Source organism: Gymnoscopelus braueri (assembly GCF_963280865.1).
Source record: "Gymnoscopelus braueri genome assembly, chromosome: 4".
Taxonomy (NCBI): Eukaryota; Metazoa; Chordata; class Actinopteri; order Myctophiformes; family Myctophidae; genus Gymnoscopelus; species Gymnoscopelus braueri.
The window spans coordinates 19,411,069-19,435,627 of NC_137605.1; the positions used below are offsets into that span (position 1 = coordinate 19,411,069).

A 24,559-nucleotide genomic window follows, 5' to 3' on the forward strand; every position below is an offset into this window, starting at 1 on the left:
CCACACCCTCTCCAGGCCCACAAGGGGCCATGCCTCTTCACTGTATCCATGAGCCCATCTAACTTATACCCCCAATGGCCCTGCTCAGCCCTCGAATCTGGAGCGTATCAAAACTGTACAGGGGAGAAGGGGGACAACCCAGGACTCCCTGGACTTCCAGCTGTCACAGGTTCCCTTAGGCCTAATTTGTTCCAAATTGTTTGTAATATCCCCTATAAATGACAATTTCCCCAATATACGTTTTAAACACATTCCTCACATTTGATCTCAAATCAGAATATGGGATTGGATTCTCCATATATGAAAACCTAAAAAGCTAAATTCAATCAAGTTTCTGCCTTGTGTAGTCAAAAATATGTTTTACGTAATATATTTCAGCATAGTGTTGGCCGCCATCATTAAATGGTCAATTTTGAGCTGGGCATACAGCAGATTTGGATTCAGCACCACTTAATACCCCAAAAAACATGTATGCCATAAATTAATAGAAATCCTGCCTACATATTGAAAGACATTTAACATGCTGTTCTGGAATGATTTATCTTAAAATGGAAAGTAATACTAATAATAATAATGATAATAATTTACATAGCAAGACACTGTAATGTTAGTTATTCAAGTAGATATATGGGTAGTGGAGACAAAAATGGAAATTAATGCTATTTCGACACATACGTTACGCAGGGGTCTTCAACAGGGGGTCCGGGACCCCTAGGGGGTCCTCAGAGTTACTACAGGGGGTCCTTCAAATCTTTGTGTGATATGATTTTTACCAGGTTGCCAAACCTGGTCTAACAAGAGGCAGACCTACTACTCATCATTCGACACCTTACAGATTTGCATTCGACAGATTCATTTGCATTCGACAGATTTGCGTCATTGGCTGTCCTTTAAGCCAATTTTCCCATACTCTGCACGGGGCGGCCTCGTCCTCCCAACCTATGGGACTAGACACGCCTCTCGCCTCTATGCCCAGTACTACACACGCCTGCTGTCGGATGCACGCTTATACAGTACTTGAGTAAATGTACTTAGTTACTTTACACCTCTGTGTGTGTTGTAGTGCGCGCGGGGGGGGGCTGTGGACAAATAGATATTAATCTAACGGCGTTCTTCTATTTCGCCGACTGTGTTGTTGACGGACAATGGATGCACGCTTATACAGTACTTGAGTAAATGTACTTAGTTACTTTACACCTCCTCTGTGTTGTATGCAGACAGACAGAACATTTATTTTTCGCCGACTTCACATCGCCCCTCCCCGCAGGGAAGGGGGTTCCCTGCCACAAAATAGATGGGGGGGGGGGGGCCTGTTGACAAATACATATTAATCTGGGGGTCCATGAACATGTTTGAGCACGCGAACGGCGTTTTCCTTTCGCCTCCGCGCCACCTAACCCAGTAGAGACACGAAAGGAGGTGGGGAGGGAGCCTGGCTGTGTTGTTGACGGACAACAGCTGCACGCTTTTATGCATTAACAACAAAAACACAACCTGGCGCAACAGTTGCGTGCATTAGCGCAAGATGAGGCCAAATGAAACGTATGAAAAGGCTACTACAGCAGACTACAGTCAAGTTGGACTGAATCAGGATATATGATATATATCATTTTAAAAGTCTATATACACACTTATATATTAAAACAATGATGTATTTAACTTTGGGGAATAAAATATTTGTTGAAAAAGGTGAAAAAAGTGAAAGAAATCGGGACACATGTGGAAAAAAATCGCGCACGCGCGCTTCGTGCGGAGTCCCCCGCCAAGCCCAGCCCCCCCTGGCATAAATGACTTCCAGTGTCCCTGCACTGAATGACTGAAACGGCTATGCCGTCGGTTTCAATCACCGTCACACAGAGTACTCACACGCGCATACTGAAATACTCTGAAAACAGCCGATCTACAAGCTCACAATCATTGTACAGTACTGGAGTAAATGTACTTAGTTACTTTACACCTCTTAACAGACGAGCATACGTGTTGAGGCTCCGAAAATCTGTACGAGCCACAACTCTGCGACCGTTTCACTAACTCTCGCCCCTAAACACGGTCGCCCCTGAACGCAACGGTCTGGGGTGAGCGATCAGCGCCGTTCTACCTCGCCCCTAAACACGGTCGCCCCGGATCGCAAAGAACGGTCTGGAGTGAGTGCTGCTCTGCCCTTCAGTGCATATTTGCATGCACATAATGATATTGTTGTTGTGGTTAAGTTGAAATAATAGTTGCACAACTTGTAACAATAGTGCTGTATCATTAATTTGTTGCAGTAATCAATTCATTATAATATACGTATAATGAATGACAGAATAGATAATATATATATATATATATATACTTCAAGAATGAATACATTTACCACTCAACTGAACAGCCACTCACCCCACCACAACATGACTCCACATACATTTACAGCTACTTCATGTTGGGCAGAAACAAGTCTCCACTAATTTACCAGCATTCTGTACTTTTTTACATAAATGTTTCCATTTCCTTAATTTGCATTTGTGAAAATAACTTTCATCTTGATTACTCATTTCAAAGATACATGTACACTGTCTTGTTTACTGCAAAATGTTATTGCTCCATTCCTTCAATAAAAACATCTATGAAAACATTGCCTCGGATATTATTTTGTGTCTTACACAAATACTTTCCCATATTTAGATGACTCTACTTATAATAATGACTGCATGTTTGACATTTTGCCCTGTACATGGCTGCTCTCTATCCCTCTTTCTCTCCACCTCTCTCTCCCTGAGTCCCCCCACTCTGATGCTGCAGTTGACCCATCTGACAAACACACGAGACAGACACCAACATCCCTACATTGTGACCGAGGCAGTGGTAGGGACAGAGACACAGACTGACAGAGACACAACCAGACAGACACCAGAGACACAACCAGACAGACACCAGAGACACAACCAGACAGACACCAGCGTGCACACACACACACACACACACACACACACACACACACACACACACACACACACACACACACACACACACACACACACACACACACACACACACACAATATTGATAGCCAACCAATGAACCTCTCTGTGGAGTTATTTTGGTTGCATTGGAATGGCTGAGATTTCATTTTAAAGACCACTTTCACATTTTGTGCTGCAGATTGGGGCAACAAAAGCCTGCCGCAACCTGGTATATTATGACTTTGTCACAACGCCTCGCGCTGCGAGGTGTTGTGAGCTTGTAGATCGGCTATTTTTGGCAAAGAGGTATAGGTGATGTGGGAAAAAATAGCAGACCACGTAAACAAAAAAAATTGAATCTGAAACACAATTTTATACGATATAGAGGGGTCCCTGCTTCATCTCTCTCTCAGCTAGGGGGTCCTTGGCCTGAAAACATTGAAGACCCCTGCGTTAGCACATAGACCTCTTCTGACTATTCTTGTGGAAATGTGCAGATAGCAGAAGAAATATTGTTTCTTTGGGAAATATGTGTGAAGTACCAGTTGCTACGCCTGATCCTGAATCCATAGATAACTCATTATGTTCATATTGGATAATCCAATCAAAAGATATAACAGTTCCAATATTGTTCTATGTGTGGGGTTGGGAACCGCTGACAGCCCCTAGAGGCCATTTTCTTTATCTGAGTGCTTGACACTCGAACCAGAAATGTTCTATAGACCCTTAACTTCAATTAAGTAGTGAAAACAAAACTTTCACATCAATTTGAAATTAAAACAACAAATTACCCATACTCGGTCCCCAACTATCTATTTTTGTCGATATGCGCCAATACTGGAAAATGAAATGGGTAACATGCTTGAAGTACCAAATGCTACTCCTGATCCTGTATCCATACATATCTCATATGTTCAGATCGGATAATCCAATCAAAAGTTACAATATATTTTGCTAGGGCTGGCAACTGCCGGCGCCCCCTAGAGGCCAATTTTTTTATCTGGGTGAAAAAATCTTCGACCAGAATTGTTCTATAGACCCTTACCTTCAAATTAGTAGTGAAAACGAAACTTTTACATGAATCGTAAATGAAAATTATTTTTCACATTGACACGGAACCCCACTATGGTCAACAAACGACATTCAGCAAGCAGAGAAAACAAAGGCTAAAGCTAACGTTTCAAATTAACTAGCCTTTAGCAGGTAAACAAACCGCCTGTCCTAAACAACTTGCTCTAAATAACATTATGCATCAATGATGTAAAGTTACTAAGTACATTTACTCAAGTAGCCTACTGTACTTATGTACAATTTGAGGTATTTGAACTTTACTGGAGTATTTTCAATACTTTTACTTCTACTCCACTACATCTCAGAGGCAAATATTGTACTTTTACTCCACTACAATTATTTGAAAACTTTAGTTACTAGTTACTTTGCAGATATAATTTATTATATAATATACATTAACCACTATAGCCCTATTTTATAGGCTATTTGAAAATAGCAGATCTACAAGGTTATAAGCTTGTAGATCTGCTATTTTCAAACATTTTTGTACTTTAACTTTTGGTACTTTGAGTATATTTTGCTGCCAATTGCTTTTGTACATTTTGAACACAGGCCTTTTACTTGTAAGAGTATTTTGATATTGTGGTATTGCTACTTTTACTTGCCACTACTGCATATTATAATATTAATACACGTGTGCATACCGTCTCCATGGTAACGTTCCGTTGATGTTGATGTGATGACGTCAGAAATAATGTCGCGCGCCGAGATCAACAACGTGAGCAGATCCACAAGCTCACAACTCGTTACACCTGCAACGCGTTGTGAGTTTGTAGATCTGCCGTTCGTAACGCAGTTTCCCATGATGCATCAGTAGCCTACTCGCCTTAAATGCAGCGGTACTTTTCAAGAGCTGTCAGAACATCACTCAACCAGCTGAAGAATAGTCAACTACTTGGAGCAGAGGAGAGGAGGATTACATTATTTCAGCCGTTATTGTTATTAATAGTGGAAACCGTGACTTAAATATGTGTTTGTCGATTTCGGACCGTGCTGTAGCTGTGCAACAGCTTACAACATATGGAATTAAAACACCGAACTTGATCAAAACTAAAGGAAGGAAACGGTCATCAACATGCAGCAACAAGGTGAGTGTGTATCATGGGATGGATGAACACCTGACTAGCACGCTTTGTCGTTTACTGGGATGTGTCATTTTGTCTCGTTCTGTCAGACCTGGGCCTGAATCAATGGATCCAACCGTTATGTGCAGATACAATGATGCTAATTTTTGGGTTTAGCAGCCAGGGTTAACTTGTTAGCATGTCATTTTTACTCGAGGACACTATATATGCATTACAAACTGTGATCAAGACTAGTTGATGAACAACAATTGAGGTCCTATATGTTTACTCTGGGTTTGTTACTGATAAACACATTAAAAGAGTCACAAGGTGTGCTGCAATAAGCCAGCTACTTTTCAAATGTGAACTTCCACATTTTTTTGTGTGAAATCACACCCACCAACATTCAGAGGAGGGATGTCTATATCTAAGATGATAAGATCCATTTGATAGAAAAAAAGTAAGCTTTACATCTGAGATTAAAGCTGTTTGAGAGGGCTTGAGTATCTTAAAAGGCACATTCAATCTATTTTATTGGTAATAATTTCCATTTGTTTTGTGAAATCTAAAATTCTGTTTTATATATGTTTCATCGCTCAGGTGAAGGTTTTCGGCGTACGGCTGGAGAGCTTACCTCACTATGATACTGAACATGGGAGTGTACCAAGGTAAGTGGAGAAAACAAATAAGCAAATAATGTCAGTTAATGTTCCTGTTCATAAGGTGTTTATTAATTTTTTTTGTTGCTCATTTCATGTCATGTCATGAAAAGGCCCGGGAGTTCAGAAAGGACCGGCACCTGTTTATTGCCTTCATCGACCTTAAGGCGGCCTTCGACACTGTAGACCACGGGTCCCTCTGGAACATCCTGAAGTCCCTCGGCGCCCCAACAAAAATCACCACACTCTTCAAGCAGCTGTACCATGGTGCGGAAAGCTGTGTGCGTGTGAATGGTCGGGACTCCGAGTGGTTCCCCATAAACAGCGGGGTAAGGCAGGGCTGCGTCGCTGCCCCAGAACTCTTTAACTGTGTCATTGACCACCTGATGTCAAGAGTCTGTGAGCGGGTCCCCGGGGTTTCACTCGGAAGCTACACTCTGAAGGACCTCGAATACGCTGATGACACCACTCTGTTCAGTGAGACTGCCGATCAGCTCTCTGAAGCCCTCAGCGTGTTTGACGAGGAGACCAAAAAGCTCGGCCTGAAGATAAGCTGGCACAAGACCGAACTTATGCACGTAGGCGACGGACCTGACCCACCACCCCTTCTGTTTGATGGCACCCCTGTCCACTTTGTCCCAACATTCAAGTTTCTGGGCTCGACAGTGTCCAACACCGGCAACCTCAAAATAGAGGTCGACCGACGCCGTGCCCTTGCAGCGTCCGTCATGCAGTCCCTATGGAGACCGCTGTGGCGACACCGGCACATATCCAGGGAGACAAAGCTCAGAGTCTACAATGCCTCTGTCATTTCTGTCCTCCTGTACGGCTCGGAAACATGGCCGCTGAATAACACTCTGGCGGCCAGGCTCGATGGCTTCGACTCCAGAGCCCTCAGGAGGATCGAAGGCATCACGTGGAGCCAGCATGTCACAAACCAGGCTTTAAGAGAGAAAACCCAACAGCTCCCAGCATCCCGCCTTGCAGCAATGCGACGAGTGCGCTGGTATGGCCACATCATCCGCCTGCCCGTGGAACACCCAACAAGCACCATCCTGGCCTTCAATCCCCAGCAAGCCGGTTGGAGACGTCCCAGAGGCGCCCCCCGCACCCGCTGGCTGGATGTAATAGCCCAGGACCTAAAGGCTTGTGATGTGACTCTGGCACAAGCTCAACACCTTGCCCACGACAGACCCAGATGGAGAAACCTGGTTGCTACAATTGGCTCTACGCGCCTTAGATGACAGCCCCGCTGTCTCATCTATAAGAAGTGCAAGAGGACTAAGTAAGTAAGTCTGCTTTCTCAGGTTTGTGGTGGATGCATGTTCGATGCTGCTGGATCACGCAGACAAAGAAGGCCTGTTCAGAAAGACGGCTTCCATTGCTAGTCGGAAAGCACTGAGGGTGAGTCATGGCTCTAGTTGACCTTGACCCAGAGAGAGGTCTAAAGGCAAACATTGTATCAGTTCAAAACATGCATTTTTGTGGAGTGTCACATAGGCCTGTTACAATTATTACATAATCGCCTAATTGCGATTATTTGAGATAATCCCAATAATATTTTGCATTATCGTCATAATCATTTACGTGTTGAAAAGCACACAATGCATCGCTTTTAAATCGTCTATTTCCGCAATTTTTTTATATTCTTTTGAAATTATAAAGTTATTAAATATGTTCGTAATTTCTTTGTATATTTAATTATTTGTCATATCTGCCTGTGGAATCTTTGCTTACGAAGCCTAAACGGCAAACAAATGCATTTTTTTAAAAATATGTACCATGTTCAATGCCAAAAAACACAATTAAATGATGATCGTGAGAGCCCTACTGACACTGTTGAAGTATAAATGAAGTCTAAACACAACTTGTTTGCATTGTTTCATCAGGCCAAGCTGGATGCGGGCGAGGAGTGCCTGTCCACAGCCAATCCCCATAATGTGGCCTGCCTGGTGAAGGAGTTCTTCAGGGAGCTGCCGGAACCCGTACTGCCCACCAAGCTGCATGATTCCTTTCTGAAGGCCCAGCAGCTGACCAGCGAAGTGGACCGCACCGCCGCCACACTGCTGCTGTCCTGCACACTGCCTGAAGGAAACCTCAGTGTGCTGCGCTACGTTTTTGACTTCCTCCACAGTGTGTCCAAGAGGTAAGAGTGTTCTCCAGCTTTTTGGAAAATCGTGAAAATGTGTGCAAATTTTTGTGTAGAAAATGTTTAACAAAATTATGTAATTGGCCGCGGACCCCCATCTTAAAATATTTTGTTCCAGGGACCCCCAGAAGCAAAGATTGAAATTAAAAATGTATATATTCATTCACACACATTTTCACAACTTTTTCCCCCAAAGTAGCAGATCTACAAGCTCATAACGTGGCCCTTGGTGCCGCACTATGCTTGTATATCTGCTATTTTGGAATAGGCAAAGAAATCTAAAGTGACACAGATCTTAATGGGTTAAACACATTATCATGTCCATACTTCCCAGCTCCATAATCTTTATTTGATAATGTTTCATCTGTCTGACATTCAAGAACAGTTCTTGAAGGACGGCAGATCAAATAAAGACAAATGTATATTGAACTGGACTCATTCTTACATAACTTGTGTATATACAGTGTACATCCCGTTCTGCTCACACCTGGTCTGACCCAATTGTCAGTGTTGCATATATATATATATATATATATATATATATATATATATGCAAATACACTTTTTTTTATACTGTACTGCTCTTCCAGATTTATGCTTGTGTTTTCTACTATGTGAGATCAAGTCTAATTCCCTGGCCAATAAATGGATTCCGATTGTAATCGTACTCTGTGATTGCTGTTTGTTTCTACCCTAGGAGTGCAGAGAACAAGATGGACAGCAGTAACCTATCTGTGGTCTTGACCCCTAATCTCTTTCCATCTGGAAAGGCAACTAAGAACATGGACGCCACAAATGAACTTCTCAAGCTGCAGACAGCAGCCATCCAGTGCTTCATAGAGAACGCTCAGGACTTCGGTAAGACTCTAGACGCCACAGTTCATTTCTAATCTATGCAATCAATTTAGACAACAAAATGACAGGTAACCACTTAAACCCTATATAATTCATTGACCGGGGTCCCCCAGGGATCTATACTTGGTCCCCATCTTTTCCCCCCTCTACACCAAATCTCATCACTACAAATATCCAATCTACAAGCTGTGTAGATGCTATTTTCACCAAATATTATTTAATGTATAATGCTATTAGGGCAAGGACGGTAAGGCCACAGCTTATTGGCCATGTTTGTAATTGAATGATTATCACCTGTTATTTGTTTAAAATAAACTAATTGTCTCCACCAGGGGGAGATGTTAGACTTTTAGTCATTAGGCAGAATTGGAATGTTAGGAATATGTTTACCCACAAAAACACACTTTCATTCTATAGAAAGACAAGCATTTTGCAAAGTTGTAGTGCATATTAGAAATGCTTACATAATACATCCCTCTAATACACTTTTGATTACTAACAGTTAGTTTGATTAATATGTGCTGATCAACTAATCAATGACTTCCTTTGTGCTGATAGGTGTGTTACCGCAGTTCCTCGTGGAGAAAGTTCCGGTCATGTTGGGCAGTGAGACCAGTGCTCTGTTGCCTCCTCGAGACAGAGAGGAGAGGACCCTAGGACGGAGAAAGAGACTTGCAAGGCTTGTAACTTGGATTCAAAGTCAGATCCTTGTGATTCACAGGGCATGCGCTTGCTGTGTGAGCCACCAGGTACTAACTGAAAAATGCACAGATTTAACATGATATTGCACTTGTTTAACATCTACAGGGCTCTTTTCACACAAAAAGACACACTAACACTACTAACAATAGTGTAATCTCTGGATCTATTGTACAAACTTTTAATGTCAAGGATCCTCACATGAATATGTACAGTATTTGGCCACAGACCCCCATCTGAAAATATTTGTGTACCTGGGCCCCCTGTACAAGATTTGTGTTCTTAAAAAGATTCACAATGTTTCACATCTTTTCAAGATTTCTTTTGAAAATAGTCAATCTACAAGCTCACAACACTTCGCGTCGTGACACGTTGTTGTGACCTTGTAGATCGTCTATTTTCAAATAGCCAATGTATAGTGGTTGAACAGATTTTTATGCTATATTAACACATTTTTAGCTGGGGAACCCCCTGTGGGTCCCTGGACCACACTTTCAGAACCACTGAATTAGAGGTTCAACATAATGCTGCAAATGATCCTAGACTGACGGTACTGTCCCACTCCTCTCTTTAGGCTCAAAGTACTTCAGTCAGTACACCTGAAGAGAACTTGCTGGCGTACCAGTGTGACGTAAGCGCCCTGCGGACCTCATGGAGCGGCGAGACGCCCGACGGAGCCCAGGAGTTCAGCGGGGGATCCATGACAGACACTCCCATGACAAGGGGCCTCCAGAGTAACTACTACTCCTCTCTCTGAGAACTGCCATCATAGCATCCAAGCCTCCGCTGGGGGTCAGCCTTCCCAGAAAGCTGTGCTGTGCGTGCCTCCAATGCAGCGAGCCTGGAGAACGAGGCCTCATCACATCAGTGCACACCCAGAGCGGTCCCACTCTGCTGAGGATCAAGACCATAGACATATAAAGGTAGACGCCTCCTCCGGCCCTGAGGCGTCTGTATCTCCGGCGCGCACCAGCTTCCGCTGGGCAAGCGGGATGCTTCCGTGTGTGTCACAGAAGGGGATGTTCGGTAGGCCAATCAGAGGCAGGTGGGGGCGGGTCTTTTCGTAACCCAGCCCTTAACCCTTTAAGAGGCAGCCGCGCAGCAACTAGTCAGTTACACACGCTGTGATTGGCCAGTAGTCACTTTGAGTGGCAGCGTGCTCCCTCTAAAATGGTGGCCGCGATACAGGTCGCTCCAACGAACTGCAGCGGCCAATGAGGTATCTAGGGTTCTATATCTATGATCAAGACGACCTTGACAGAATCAATGGACTGATTTCACATGACAATAGGACTTTGTTGTAGGCGTGCAACAGTTAATCGAACGGTAACCGGAAGACTAGGCACCTAAACATTGTGGGCACCTCATTGTTAAAATGGCATTTTTTTTGCAAAATGTAAAAATATAAAGAATTTGGGAAATAGTCTGAAGTAATGTTAAGTATACATGATATGAACATGCTTGAACATTTAAGATTTAAGGCCTAATACTTCTACACTTGCAACAAATTGTGATCAGCCAGTCACTATAGGGGCATAATAGTTGAAGGGTAAATTTAGGTCTGTTAATGATGTACCATGCATGTTCAAATCCTGTATACTTTACATTATTTCAGACCATTTTCCAAATTCTTAATGTTTTTCATTTAGAAAAAAATAGCCGATTTAACAGGTGCCCACAAGGTTTAAGTGCCCACTCTTACGGTTACCGTTCGATTAACTGTTGCACGCTGCCAACAAAGTCCTATTGTCATGTGAATCAGTCAATTTTCATGTATATATTGTATATATCGTATATTTTATTTTATATTTTATTTACTTTTAGTTTTTTTTAAATGTGATTGTGTAAACACTGGGGTGGAAAGCCAAAAACATGGAATATAATTTAAGGATGTTAAAATAACTTTGGCACTGTTTTTAATCTAATTTCCCCCTTTTTTTCCTTGTCTTGAAATAAATGAAAATATATTGTATATGTCTATAGTTTTAAAATGTATTATTGCCATTCTCTTTTATTAAATATAAAACAAAAATTCTGGAGTCATAGTGAATTTATTCACATTTAATATCCCAACATAATAAGTTATGATTCACTGTTCTACCACTAGTGAGGAGTGCATGTTACGATATGAGGGTTTCAGCATAATAATCGTACATTTATTACAGATTTTATTTCAGACAGAGGCAATTTATATCTGATCTCTGGTAACCTTGATTAGCTCAGCATTGCATTTTCCAGATTTTGCTTCAAACATACTATAAATGTTTCCAAAATGACATTTCTGTTCTAACAGAGAACAGCCAGCTGGGACAACCATAATACTTCCTGTACGATACATGTACAACGCAGACAAGCAATGGACAAGCAGGCAGGCTTATAGACAGAAAGATGACAGCAGTGATTCTCAAAGTTGTCACAGCAATGACCCCCAAATTAATATGTATTTGGCCATGGACCACCATCTGAAAATATTTGGTGCCAGGGACCCCCATACAAGATTTGTGTTAACATTTCTCACAACGCTCTCGCAGTGTTTAATTTATTTCGGTCATCATTTAACCCAAAGCAGAGGTCTGCATAGAAGTCACTTTTGTTCTGTCCATGTGTACCTGTCTGTGTGATTTGATTTATCCATGAGAAGTGCTGTTTGTAATGGGGTTGGTACGCTCTGAGTATGATTCCAGTGCACTAACACTGGACAATGAGTCAAAACTCTGTGGACAGTTCGCAGGACTCTCCATCCATGTAGGGCAGACCGCAGTAGCCCTAGTATAAAACTAATAAAAATAACTGCACCAAAACGCCAAAATCATATCATGAGAGCTTGGACTATGGGAACATATACAATTCAATTGTTATAACTGCCATTGTGCCACTAGTAAGCACATAAGCAAGTTTGGACTATTTATAATTATCTTCTGCTGTTTTAGCCATTCGTGAGTATGTAGCCTGTTGGTTTAATTGTGATTAGGAGATGTATGTATTCCATGATGATTGCATGGAATACACGGAGTGTTGGCTCTCTTCTGTATCTCCTATGAAATAATAAGGGCTTAAAAAAACCTTCACATTACATAATTTACAGAAATTCAGCTAGTGTGGAAAACACACGTGTCCCTTTTAAATTTAAAGCAGTAACAATGTAAATCCTATTTATAATTATTGATAGATTGCAGAGGACCTATTAACCACCAGTTGTGGAAAAAGTACTTTTTAACTTAATTTCACTGCCAGAACTTTTTTATTTTTGCGTTTGACAAACTGCCAGAGATTTTTTCATAGAAAAAGAAAGTACTCAGGAGCCAAGATACAAAATGTTTAAGTTTTAAGTTAACAAGGAAGTGGATTGGAGTCTAGATCTTCAACAAATCATATCTCCTTGGTCTTTAGGTTAAAAATTAAATAAATAAATAAGGAAAAAAAAGAAAAAGAAAAAAAAAAAGATTTTTTTTTTTTTGAAAAAATTAAAAGTCGTTTTAGTCGTTCTTGGCAGTGGGGGCTTAAAGGACAAAAGTCGTTTTAGTCGTTCTAGGCAGTTAAAAGTATCAATACCACAATGAAGAAATACTCTGTTACAAGTAAAAGTCTTAACATTTACTTGAGTAAAAGTACAAAGATATTGGCATAAAAATGTTCTTTAAGTACCAAAAGTATAATACTCATTATGCAGAATGTCCCATTTCACAACTTATGAAATATACATAACATATTTTGAAAATAGCAGATCTACAAGCATGTTAACTCACGCTACGGAGTCTGTGCAATGTATTAGTCCATATTCTTCAATAGATATGTGTTTTAATTCCGTCTGTGGCCGAACGCCATTTCCCCCATAGCCTTTCTTATATATATCTATGATTCCCCCCCTCGTTTACTTCCTGGTTACATTGAATGTAACTCCGGCTTTCACCGGATGCGCCCCGTCACTGCCGCCCATTGAGGCCCACAGAGAACTTCAGACAGAATTCAACACAGCCTGGATTAAAACACTTCTTTATTGGAAAAAACGGACTAATACATTACAGAAAGACTCCGAAGGGCGAGTTAACATTTGGGGCAGCCGGGTAAGCACCTTATATGTTTTCTTTGTAAATGTACGGAGAAGTACGGGCTTTACTGGTGAAAGTGCAGGACGCACTGGGGAGTGCTAGCCAAGACTATCGTAGATATAAAAATGTCAAAATCGATTCTATGATAATCTTGATCCATCATCCAAGGCTACTGAAGTCCCATCATCTAAATTATGTTAGGTAGTGTTTTTGAAGTGACCAGGTCTATGAAAATAAGTCCAAAATAAGCGACTAGGCCATGCTCTTTTCCACTCGTGTGTGTCCATAATATGTGACCACCATAGGCTACAATAATGTTCCCCTTGGAACAACAGTCTTTCCTTTATGAATAGACCAATTATTTGTTTACTAACGTTGAGAATGGATGCACAGGGGATTGTTTCACGCAATCAATTCCCAACCTGTTGTTTTGGGGTGCGCTGGTTTCAGCACATCCCAACCCTAACCCCTCTTGTGTGTTGGCTAGTGAGGCGCGTCCTAGCGAGACCTGAATGGGTTTCATTGAGCGCATATACTGGTTCTTATCAGTGTGACGTCGTCTGTTAAGGGGTCAGTAGGCAAAACAAATTTGACCCGAAGTTCAACTCCATCCAACATTAATAATGGTTGTACAATATTCCCAGTACCATAACTAAATTATTTTAGTTACATTATCCCACTAGGAATAGCATTAAGTAAAGATCTGTATTCTTTAAAAGGAGTCGGGAAATCATGAACAGACATAACACGTTTGTGGGACAACACATGACCAAAATTATTTTATTTTAAAACTAAAAAGTGATTTATGCCCCTCTGGAACCATTAAAATTTTATTTCTAACAATGTCTCCAATATTCCAAAGCAAAGTCCTGTGTGGGCAAAAGTTGTGAACATAATGTTTCCAAGCCAAAAGGGATTGTTGATGAAATTTAGACAAAAAAAAGAAAGCCCTCCCAATTTGTTAAATATAATTTGGTACAAAATTAAAAATTAAGTAAAAAATTGGCCTAAAACATATCTATGAGAAGGTCACAACTCACAAGGGGAGCTATTTTTATTTCCCTTTGAAAGGTGTTTTTCCTTTCCCTTTTTCTCCTTTGTATACTGTTTATTTGTTGATGACATGTAGTAATGTGTAATATTATTTGTGGTGTTCAATCAATCAATCAATCAATCAATCAATCAATCAATCAATCAATCAATCAACCATCCTTGGGACATTATAGTTAGTCCATTTGCCAGAAGATGGAGACAAATCACACCACTTAGAGGGAGAGAACACCCAACCATGGTTAAGAAAGAGACAAAGGGATCCATCTACTTATCTGCTGGCAAAGGTATAGGTACAGTATATCGTTGCTATCGGCTACATGATTCTGACATGATACTGACACAATACTGTCCATGACACTGACCATGATACTGACATGATACTGACCATAATACTGACATGATACTGACCATAATACTGACATAATACTGTCTGACATTGACCATTATACTGACATGATACTGACCATGATACTGACCATGACTAACCATGATACTGACCATGATGATACTGACATGATACCGGTATGAGCTGAGGGGAATGTTCGAAACTACTAGAGCTAGAACAAACATTAAAAGTAGATGTAGATCAGTTATGGCAATAGAAATATGGAATAGTGTGCAGTTCAATCTATAAATTCAAGATAATGTTTAAAGATAATGTAGTAGATACATATAAAACTTCATTAATCCATAAAAGTCAATAGTATGTGAAACGCCCACATTTTCGTCTTTGTTTTTGTCTTTTGTATCGATGTTTTGCTATTGTTTATGTTTTATGCATATACGGTAAAAAAAAGGGTAGGCATAAGCTATGGCTTCAGCCTACAACTTTTCGGTCCAAGTTTTGTTTTTTGTGCTGTTTGTTGTGACTAACTCTATGGCTTAAGACCAAAATAAAACCATTCATTCATTCTCTCACACTAACCATCATACTGACCACGATACTAACATTATACTGACGGGATGCCTGTCACAGCCCTATCACAGGGATGTCAGGCCCTGTCACATCAGCTGACATCCCTGTGACAGAGCTGACAGCCCTGTCATTCAGTACTGTGAGAGGGGACTAATGGGACAATAAATACAATTCTACTTCGTAACAGGCTTTTTTCTCTCCCTGGGAAGTAGGCTAATAATTACATAATAATCCCATACTAACAGTCTAGTTTAATGTAAAAAAAAGAAAAGAAGGAAATCCATGATATGTTTTCTAAATTATATAAGCAACACAATACACAATACAAATAAAGCTTACATAATTGGGTGTGGTGTGGGAGGTGGTAAGAGACCTGGATATTGGATAGGGGGCACTGGCCCAAAAAAGGTTGAGAAACACTCGACTATACAGTGAAAGATGGAATGAAGAGGACGGAACACTACATGAGTGGACACTAAACTACTATTACTAGCACAGACAGGTCAATTAACATCATTTATATTTACATTTTTAATTATTCTATTTAAACAATGGAGCACGAGAGGGAGTGAGTTACAGCAAATAATGTCACATTTGTGATCGCAAGATCATCAAATCATCAATATTATTCAACCAGTGTTCTATTTCTTATATGCAACAGTTTTTACAACATATCTCAATTCAAATTGTAAAAAAAACTCACTGAGACGTCAAGGTTTGATGAAGAGTTAATTCTGCTCTATTTATATGCGTTACTACAGTATGCAACTCTGAGCCATTATCGCAAAAAGCCATAATGGCCTCGGATTGCTTCAGCAGAACCAAATGTTGTGAAAGTATTAAGTATTTTATTATGTATGTACACTATCTCATTATTATTATACATTCATTGTTTAATTATTACTTTATACCTGTGGTTCTCAAAGTCGGGTCCAGGGACCCTCAGGGTTCCTTGAGTGGGTTCCAAATGGACCCTTACAGGTCTGTAACTCTGAGAGTGTAGAAATTGTTATGGGAATCCTTGAAATTACAAACAATTGAGAACCACTGCTTCATACCATTGTATGCATTTGTTTTATTTCATCCTTAAGTTACACGGTGACTGTTTTCATCACAGTCCCACTCTCCTCCACCAGGACCATCATCCCTTCCTCCCTCTCCCTCCTCTTCAGCCTTCTCCTGCTCTTCGTCGCCAGGTGAAAGACGGCCACGCTGCCCACCGATGATTCTGACATGATACTGACACAATACTGTCCATGACACTGACCATGATACTGACATGATACTGACCATAATACTGACATGATACTGACCATAATACTGACATAATACTGTCTGACATTGACCATTATACTGACATGATACTGACCATGATACTGACCATGACTAACCATGATACTGACCATGATGATACTGACATGATACCGGTATGAGCTGAGGGGAATGTTCGAAACTACTAGAGCTAGAACAAACATTAAAAGTAGATGTAGATCAGTTATGGCAATAGAAATATGGAATAGTGTGCAGTTCAATCTATAAATTCAAGATAATGTTTAAAGATAATGTAGTAGATACATATAAAACTTCATTAATCCATAAAAGTCAATAGTATGTGAAACGCCCACATTTTCGTCTTTGTTTTTGTCTTTTGTATCGATGTTTTGCTATTGTTTATGTTTTATGCATATACGGTAAAAAAAAGGGTAGGCATAAGCTATGGCTTCAGCCTACAACTTTTCGGTCCAAGTTTTGTTTTTTGTGCTGTTTGTTGTGACTAACTCTATGGCTTAAGACCAAAATAAAACCATTCATTCATTCTCTCACACTAACCATCATACTGACCACGATACTAACATTATACTGACGGGATGCCTGTCACAGCCCTATCACAGGGATGTCAGGCCCTGTCACATCAGCTGACATCCCTGTGACAGAGCTGACAGCCCTGTCATTCAGTACTGTGAGAGGGGACTAATGGGACAATAAATACAATTCTACTTCGTAACAGGCTTTTTTCTCTCCCTGGGAAGTAGGCTAATAATTACATAATAATCCCATACTAACAGTCTAGTTTAATGTAAAAAAAAGAAAAGAAGGAAATCCATGATATGTTTTCTAAATTATATAAGCAACACAATACACAATACAAATAAAGCTTACATAATTGGGTGTGGTGTGGGAGGTGGTAAGAGACCTGGATATTGGATAGGGGGCACTGGCCCAAAAAAGGTTGAGAAACACTCGACTATACAGTGAAAGATGGAATGAAGAGGACGGAACACTACATGAGTGGACACTAAACTACTATTACTAGCACAGACAGGTCAATTAACATCATTTATATTTACATTTTTAATTATTCTATTTAAACAATGGAGCACGAGAGGGAGTGAGTTACAGCAAATAATGTCACATTTGTGATCGCAAGATCATCAAATCATCAATATTATTCAACCAGTGTTCTATTTCTTATATGCAACAGTTTTTACAACATATCTCAATTCAAATTGTAAAAAAAACTCACTGAGACGTCAAGGTTTGATGAAGAGTTAATTCTGCTCTATTTATATGCGTTACTACAGTATGCAACTCTGAGCCATTATCGCAAAAAGCCATAATGGCCTCGGATTGCTTCAGCAGAACCAAATGTTGTGAAAGTATTAAGTATTTTATTATGTATGTACACTATCTCATTATTATTATACATTCATTGTTTAATTATTACTTTATACCTGTGGTTCTCAAAGTCGGGTCCAGGGACCCTCAGGGTTCCTTGAGTGGGTTCCAAATGGACCCTTACAGGTCTGTAACTCTGAGAGTGTAGAAATTGTTATGGGAATCCTTGAAATTACAAACAATTGAGAACCACTGCTTCATACCATTGTATGCATTTGTTTTATTTCATCCTTAAGTTACACGGTGACTGTTTTCATCACAGTCCCACTCTCCTCCACCAGGACCATCATCCCTTCCTCCCTCTCCCTCCTCTTCAGCCTTCTCCTGCTCTTCGTCGCCAGGTGAAAGACGGCCACGCTGCCCACCGCCCCGACACTGACCGCCAGGATCACCCAGCCCAGTCCCAGCAGGTGGGAGGTATCTACCCCTGACGAATGGGATTGGCGCCACAGCCCCAGGGCCACCACGCTCAAGCCGATGAGCGTCCCCCAAACGCCAAACGCCATGATGCAGGACCCCCAGGACAGCTCGGCGCCCCCGGTCACCACAGTGATGCCCGCCACAGAGACGACCCCTCCGGGTAAAGTCACGGTCTCAGATTTGGGGTCGTAGGTCACAGTAGAGGTGGGGGATGGTAAAGTGGAGGGATCTAGGGTTTCCATCTTTACCATGTCGGGTTTTATTCCTCGTCAGGGGGTTTACGGTGAACAAGCCTCTGGCTCTGTTTTCTTGATTTACTTCTTTTTTTCCCTCAGTGTCACTGTCCTCTGTCAACAGCCCTGGGTCCAATCCTACATATGGAACACAGACATGGTACTTGACAATGTGGCCTAGTTGTAAGAATTCAGAATTGCCATTAACTGGCAATTAAATCTCTAGCAGTCAAGAGAGAAAATTATATTTTATGAAAAGAATTAATGACTTTTAATTGAAAAGTTTCCCCTATAATGACATCCCCAACATATAGGGATGCCAGGTTTAAAGATACAAGTCCACACATATACAGTATACCTGCACACCCAAGGACAACTATCTTTCAAATGTCTTTTTAAAATGTCCATTAAAGATGGCCATTGGCCTATAGAAATGTTCCCACTTGACAACACGAACATTCTAAATGCACTTGGACCCAAGCTGTTCTTTAACAACGTATTTCCACTGACTATAAAGTTCATTTTAGTTTGTAGAATTTAACTGATAAAAACAAGACAATTATGAATTTTTATGTGCCATGTCATCAAACATCAAGCTTTCTGTTGCCTTTCTGCCATTGGAAACAGTATAGGCAGTACATAGTATTTGTATTCTTCACATATTTGCTAAAACACAAGCCATGGAGTTAAATGTGGGATCAGCTCGTTAGTTAGACAGGATGGAATATTACTGAAAAACAACTTTATTAGTCATTATTTATCAAAATTACTCCATTCAGAAGTAACCGACTGAAAGCAAAATCAGACAAAATAAAATAATTAGACAAATAAAGTACAAATGCAGAATTTAAAAGTAACAATTTACCAGGAGCAAATAAACAGAGAATTTTTTTAAGAGAAGTAGCACAAAATTGCTTACCTCAGTTGCGGCCCCTGACTTCAGGACATCTATGTAAAAATAGCTTTAGACGAATGCTCAGTATGAGATGGTGATATGAGTCATTTAAGTGAAAGTGCTGTTGATGTGTGTCTCTGTGTTGAGACAGCATAATGTGGAACGGGAGACTCATAGCCCGTTGTTACCTTTCCATCGTGTACGTCACAACATGAGGCCCCACAGAAGATGGCAGACGTCACAATAGTTATGATTGTTGTGTTATCATTTGTTTGGTTCTGCCATTCCTTGTTTGGAGTAGGAAGGTCTCGTCTGTCATTAAGCGTCATTATAAGCCATTAGCTGGTATTTATGTTAGACCCACTCCCTTCCTCTTTTCCTCCCTCTTTCACTCTTAAGATTTGGGTTGTGTTCCACCGCCGACACAAAGTTTGGTTTTATGTTTTAGCTCCGAAACTCTTGCAACCATTCAACCACTATAGAACCATTCATAGGTTTTTTTTGTCAAAAGGGGGACATCAACTGCCTGGGAATTTAAAAGGGAGGATAATAAAAAACAAAATCTGCACATTAATTAGAAGGAAAAGAGGACATAACATTTGTTCAGTATGAAAAAACATGGGCTTCTGTGTTCCAGCATGCTTGAGTATATTTAATCACTTTAAACCTAGCATCCTCATTCTAGGCATGTCATAATAGGCGAACATTTGGCAAAAATGTACAAGCTCACAAATCTACAATCTCACAACGCGACATGTGGTGAGATTGTAGATGGGCTATTTTCGGCAAAGAGGTGTAGAGGGAAAAAAGGAGGGGAGTGCATCTTAAACCCTATATTCTTAGTTGACCAGTGTCCCCCAGGGGTCACTAGGCCCCTTTTCCCCTCTACACCAAATCTCTTTGTAGATAATAAGTAGATCTGCAAGCTCACAACGTGTCACAGGACATCACGCCATGTTGTGAGCTTGTAGATCTGCCATTTCTGCTGAATGTTCCTCCCAGAATAGCGAAGCTAGGGTTCAAGTGGTTAAGTGAAAGGTTAAAAGTGAGGCAAACATGAAATACCACGTTAAATCTGTCATTTTAAATCTGTTTATATTTAAATACATTTGTAAAAAAGCCAGAAATACATAATGCTTGACTTCAATGAGGTTGTACGTTGCAAACCGGAGTGGCATTTTATTAATCTATGTCTTTATTGTTTCCGCCAGGCCAAAAGGCATGGCGAGAGTATGTTTTGCACCCTGTCCGTCCGTCCGTCCGTCCGTCCGTCCGTGTGTCCGTGTGTCCATCTGTCTGTGAGCAGCTAATCTCCGGCACCGTTGGCCCGGTTGCTGCGAAACTGTGCACACACACTCCCTGGATGCCAATTCAGAACCTCTCTATAGTCATGTGATCAACACGGATCTGTCCGATTTTCCATATTCCATCTTGATTGGCTAAGGTTAGCTTCCAAAGTTTGCAGGACCGTTTTGAACAAAATGCCGCAAATCATGAACGCAGCGTCCGATTGCGGTGAAACTTTGCACACACATTCACACTACATTGAGGAAGACATGCCACCCTTTCCACATTGCCCTATTATAGCGCCACCAGCAGGTCTAATTTAGCAAAACACATTTTTGGAACAAAATGCCTCTAATCATGAATGCATGCAGTGTCCGATTGCCATCAAAGGCCTAAGAAGAAATGGCACCCTTTTCACATTGGTCTATTATAGCGCCACCAGGAGGCCACGACAATCTACCTGACCTGTGCTCCGAGGAGCACTTTTTCTAGTTACATGAATGATTTTGTTCCAAAAACATTTTAGAAAGCTAGTTGTATGCCTCTATGTCTTGTAACAAGATTGTGAGTCTTATGTCTGCTGTCTATTTTAGTAAATATCTGAAAGTGTTTTATTTTGAATGTATAATTCACTGCACCTTTTCAGTTACTGCATAAATATTTATGTTGGGCTGTCACCATGAGCCAAAGAAAATGCTTTGTATGCAATACAAAAAACACCTTTTAGCAACAAGGCAACAAGTTCTTTACACAAAACATGAAATAGTCTGCCAAGTTAAAAGCAGCAGCAAACAGAAAAAATGAAATTAATGTATGAATCAAAAAAAAAAAACATTATCGAGTTGAGCACTGAGTTTTAATCGCTCTCCATTTGCTCCAAAAACAATTACTTAGGTGTCTTTGTTTGATTGAAGAAAATTCTGGCACATCCTATTGTTGAAAACGGATTATGCTCACTTAAACATTACTAGCAGCACAAGGAACATACAGTACTAATTTCCTTGGTTAATGTGATCTGATTCCAGACAGTTCAGTCTGCCTTCCAGACATCCACAGTAGATCAGCCTATACTTCCATCAATCCCTATTTTCTTCGCTATAGGAGGAAAACACTGAAGGAATGACCAGAGATCTGCTCGCTGCAGTTCAGGCTTAGAGTACTGGTCATAGGTCAGGTATCAGCGGGATTGTGGGGGTGGAGGTACAGTAAGTCACTTGGCTGTGGATAACGGTGATGATAATTGGCTCAGTGGTGGGTGGGGCGGGGCAGGAAAAAGGCATGAGTAATCCTGCAGATGGACTAGCATATTAATAGAGTAGGAAATATCTCGGACTGTAGGAGTGAATAGTAATCAAAAAGGCTGTCAGGGAGAGGAGAATTGAAAAGAGTCAGGGTGGAGGACATCTGTACATTGTAAAAAAAAAAGCGAAAATAGCAGATCTACAAGCTCAAAACGTGTCAATGCGACATGTTTTGAGCTTGTAGATCTGCTATTTTCATACGTTACACATGATACACTGTAGTATGATCAAGTAGGGCATTCATTTCCATAAAACATAAAAATAGATAAGTTTCTGCCCGACAGCGACAATATCAAGTAAGTAAGCATAGTCTGTCAGACAACAGCATACATATCAGGGCACGTCTTATAAAAATGTATGCACTTCCTCCAGAAGAAAATTATGAAGACATTTAGGGCACCAGACTGTCACCAATTTGGTGGTATTTGCAACCGTAAAAAATATAATTGGTGGCACTGCTGCCACTTATGTTGGTGTTTTTATTAATAGTATAATAATAATGATCCTAAAGCAATATTTTCGTCAAACAGTTGGCCAATTTTGTGTATTTATAATCCTTTTTTGAACTACCCACTGGCTGTATTTCTTTCTCGCATGTTACACTGTAGTATAGTATTGCAGCCTTAATTCTCCTGTGCAAAGTAACAACCTGTAGAGCCTTGAGGTTTTAGGTCATAATTGCCAGTCACAATTCTTTTTTAGGTATAATTGTTTCTTAATTTTTTTTTGTGTGTTTGGTATTGTACAGTTGATGTTTCGTCTACTACACGTCTACTGCACTTCTACTGCACTACAATATCATGGCATTGTCACTCACAAGTGCACTTGTGAGTCATTTTGTGCATACAAATCTACAAAGTAAAAAAATCAATAGGCCCGGACCGCTGGCGTAGCGGTTCGGGCACCTAGGCTCCAAAGTAGCCTGACAGCACGTCGTGGGTTTGAGTCCCGATCCCGACGGCCTTTGCTGCATGTCACTCACAGGGCCATATTATCCCTAAACTATTTTTAAAAACATTTTCAAATAGTTCAAATAGCCAATCTACAAGCTCACAACGTGTCGATGTAGATCGGCTAGTTGAACTATTTTAAAAATAGTAAAACATGTCAAAGAAGTTTAGGGATATTGGGTAAGGCACCGGTGAAAATAGGGCCCCCATCTCTTTCCCCATTTCCTGTCAACCTACTATCATATCAATAAAGGCAAGAAATCTTACAAACAAACAATAAAGTCAATCTTCCGTGACGGCTTGTGAGCTTGTAGATCGACTATTTCCGACACGCGACATCGTCGTCCCACAAACTAAGTATGAAGTTTGAAGGGGAAGTATGAAGAATTGTGCTTCAATTCAAACAAAAACATTGTAGAGAGAACAGAAGGGAGAAAGTCAGTCCAGCTCCAGGAGAGAGAGGTGGGCAGCAGTGTCAACATGCTGTCCAATAACAAGGAAGACGGTGGCCTAACACTTTCCAACATCCAACAGTTTAAAAGACAAACAAATCCCTGGTGAAAGACAAGACAAAGACAGGGGGGACAGCATTGTCACCCAGATATGGCAGAGGACGTGGGACAGGGAGACTGATGTCAGGGGTAGGGGAGACCTTTTTTTTAGTTCAGTTTCAGCTTCACCCTGCTGATGGCTGCTCAGATGGTCATGATGAGCGCTCGGGGGGGGGGAGCTGTTAAGAGTTAAAGGAAAAGTCCGGACTAAAATAACATATAGCCTTTTTTCCCTACTTATATTGATCCCAAATGACTGGCCATGTGGCCAGTACAGTCACTTTGATTGGCAGTTTAGCCAAACGCTCACCCCAAAACATGATTTACGAGACTGTAGCGGCTCGTGTGGGACAACCAAAGCATGGATGCGTGTGTAATGACAACTATTATAAACACTATAATAAAAAACACTTTTGACCGCAACAAATAGCGTAATGCTTTTGGGCTCCACTGATGTAATGGGGTCTGCTGGGAAACTGGTCGACAGGGGCAAATAGACCCCATAAGTAAGTAAGTCGGTAACAGCCGAGCAACACGCGGGAGTCTGTCCCCGTTACAATGCGCTAAACAAGTGGGAGTTGGATTGCTGAGGTAGAGCGACACACCTATCCTCAGCTCCCAGTATTTACCACACGACATACCGCACCCAAGCCATGCTATACTCAAGCGCTGAGTTGGCGGTGCCCGGGATCAAACCCATGACCTTGTGGTCTGAAGGCGAGAGCTCTACCGACTGAGCTACCCGGACACACCTATGGCCAGTCATTTGGGATCAATATAAGTAGGAAA

General features: G+C 40.9%; 1 protein-coding gene across 1 annotated transcript; it reads right to left on the reverse strand.

Moving 5' to 3' along the window:
- Positions 1 to 14,321: 14,321 nt before the first annotated feature.
- LOC308084702 (transmembrane protein 100) lies at positions 14,322 to 19,865 on the reverse strand. Its single transcript, XM_080427526.1, has 2 exons — positions 19,706 to 19,865; positions 14,322 to 18,924 (listed from the first exon to the last, which is right to left on the reverse strand). Exon 2 carries the CDS (start codon positions 18,802 to 18,804, stop codon positions 18,370 to 18,372), a length of 435 nt encoding a protein of 144 aa, XP_080283652.1. The 5' UTR covers positions 18,805 to 18,924; positions 19,706 to 19,865; the 3' UTR covers positions 14,322 to 18,369.
- Between the last annotated feature and the right edge of the window lie 4,694 nt (positions 19,866 to 24,559).